This window comes from Penaeus monodon, chromosome 30, assembly GCF_015228065.2.
Source record: "Penaeus monodon isolate SGIC_2016 chromosome 30, NSTDA_Pmon_1, whole genome shotgun sequence".
NCBI lineage: Eukaryota > Metazoa > Arthropoda > Malacostraca > Decapoda > Penaeidae > Penaeus > Penaeus monodon.
The window spans coordinates 23953580-23955864 of NC_051415.1; the positions used below are offsets into that span (position 1 = coordinate 23953580).

Consider the following 2285-nt stretch of genomic DNA (forward strand, 5'->3'; position numbering starts at 1 on the left):
TTTACTTACTTCATGAAATATAATACTGCAGGAAATTGACCAGAATAGGACTAGGTAGTTTTCTAGAGCTCATTTGCACCTTATGCATCAAATTTTGTATTTGTTGACAAATATAACCTTTTTGCTCAAACAAAGGCTAATTTGGTGGACTAATCAAGCCTGCAAATTCTTACTAGAAGATGCATGATGAAGTATTATCACCATTGCCAGAGTGTGAAGTGCAGACACATTTGGTACTGCTGGGCTTATCCACGACTTAAGTGATTGTGGCCTTGCATATACTTCTCCCAAGATATTTTTTTATGTCTACTTAAAACTTGTTTTATGTACTATTACCTTAGTGTTTCCTTTAGATTGCAATATCCTACTCTCAACAACTAGGCCTATCATGCTTCATAACAGATACCTGTACTGACATGTCCAGTAAATGTCTATCCCATATCATATCTATTACCTCTTATTACTCTTCATGGTTTACTGATGAAATCATTCAACTGCTTTATATATACATAAAGTGACATTCAAAAAAGTAACATGTTGAATATAAATAAATATTTGTACAGTGGATCCTGTGGCCCTGTTACAGTATGTCAAATAGATGTGTTACTTTAATTGTTTTTGTTTATATCTTTCTTCTTGGGAATGTGTAGTCTTTTCACTCATTTTAAACATTCTAATATGTTCCTTTATATTCCTGTATTTTTTACATGTTAAAAAGATTATTAGGAAATTCTTTAAAAATAATGCTAATTGTTGATAATTTTATTGGGTTACATAGCCTGGGATATATGTGTTAAAATCACATATATCCCACTATCAAAAAAGTGACTATCATTGTTCAGACTCTTGTGATCTATATTCTTTTTTAGCCTATATATGGTGGCTAAAGTTTCTGTGCCTGGCTGGGTATATGAGCTGTCATCCTGATCATAAGGAAATTGACTGATAATATGATTCAGTGTCACCTGCTTTCTGGGATCTTTTGCCATGATGCTATACACTTTCATATGTCATGAATGGGTTAATGGGTCAGTATTAACATGTATCAACAGTTTCTTTTCAGAGATTTTACTATATTTCTCTGACAGGTATTGTTATTATTTTTTAATATTTTAATATTTAATGGTAAAAAATAATTTACTAGAATGGAAAAAAGAGAATTAGATTTGATGATTAAATAGGAAAATCAGCCTACTGACAGATTAGATTGGTCTCTTTTATCAGAATTGCATTCTATGAAAAAAAATTCTACATATTTTCTTGATTTTAATTTGATATTGTTCTTGTAACTATAACTTCTGAAAATTATTATGTGTAAGCTGCTCTGTATATATGTAAATTTTTTCTATGTGAAAATAATGTTGCATTGTGTAATGTTTTAAGAATATATTTGCATGCTAAAAAAAAATATTTTGCATTTTTTTCTGAGCTGAAAACAAAAAATATATTTTTCTTATTGAGAGTGATAGAATTATTTTACTGGTTTAGGACATACCTTAGATTACTGTTTACTATTTGGAATTCAATTTGCATGTGAATGGTGAAAAGGGAGAAAGATCCAATTTTTACATTTTCAATTTTTCCAGAAGTAAATGGTTTGTGAATTATATATTCCTTTTCTGTATTCATTAAAGGAATCAGTAATAACTATGCTACTCTTGCAGTAACTTGGTATGATATACATTTATTTTTATCTTTCTGTCAGTTTTGTATATTTGGAGAAAAAAAAAATCTTACTGTACCTAGCAAGGCATAGATAAAAAATCTTCCTTTTTCTAGAGGATAAGCTTGGCTAAGATATGAGAGCAGTATAGCACAAGGGTAGATTTTTCTGTAGATGGAATCTATGATGTTTTTTATTGATTATCTTACTGAATATGTTTGCATTTCCCTATCAGTTAGTGTTATAATGTTTCAGGTTTTTATAACTGTAATAACCTAGCTTTCCCTACCTACAATTTTACAGGTAAAATATGTCGCTGTATTTTGACTGCATAGTAGAAAGTCCAGTTAGTAATGCAATCAACACCCAGATAGCATGGCATCCTCAGGCATCCTGTCTCGCTGTAGCTTCCTTTAGTGAAGAGAAAGGGGGAGCAGTCAATGTGTACACAGGGGAGGTAAAGATATTAGTGTTTTGCTAGTGAGTTCTTACATTTTGTGGCATACTTGTCATGTTATTTTCACTTGTGCCTGAGATTTCTATATTTTGATTGATCTTGATTAATAAGTAGCTAATGATTAAACTTTAAATATAAATCCATGTAAAGATGAAATTTGTTTAC

General features: G+C 30.5%; 2 protein-coding genes across 2 annotated transcripts in view; one reads left to right on the forward strand and one right to left on the reverse strand.

Moving 5' to 3' along the window:
- LOC119592389 (probable tubulin polyglutamylase TTLL1) overlaps window positions 1-989 on the reverse strand; it is a 12636-nt gene extending 11647 nt beyond the window's left edge. The window contains exon 1 of the mRNA XM_037941209.1: window positions 815-989. Within this exon, the coding sequence (XP_037797137.1) occupies window positions 815-989 (175 nt within the window). The remainder of the gene's footprint in view (window positions 1-814) is intronic.
- Window positions 1-2285, forward strand: part of LOC119592660 (intraflagellar transport protein 140 homolog) — a 20093-nt gene that overhangs the window by 996 nt on the left and 16812 nt on the right. The window contains exon 2 of the mRNA XM_037941572.1: window positions 1967-2120. Coding sequence (XP_037797500.1) covers window positions 1974-2120 — 147 coding nt within the window. The 5' untranslated portion in view covers window positions 1967-1973. The remainder of the gene's footprint in view (window positions 1-1966; window positions 2121-2285) is intronic.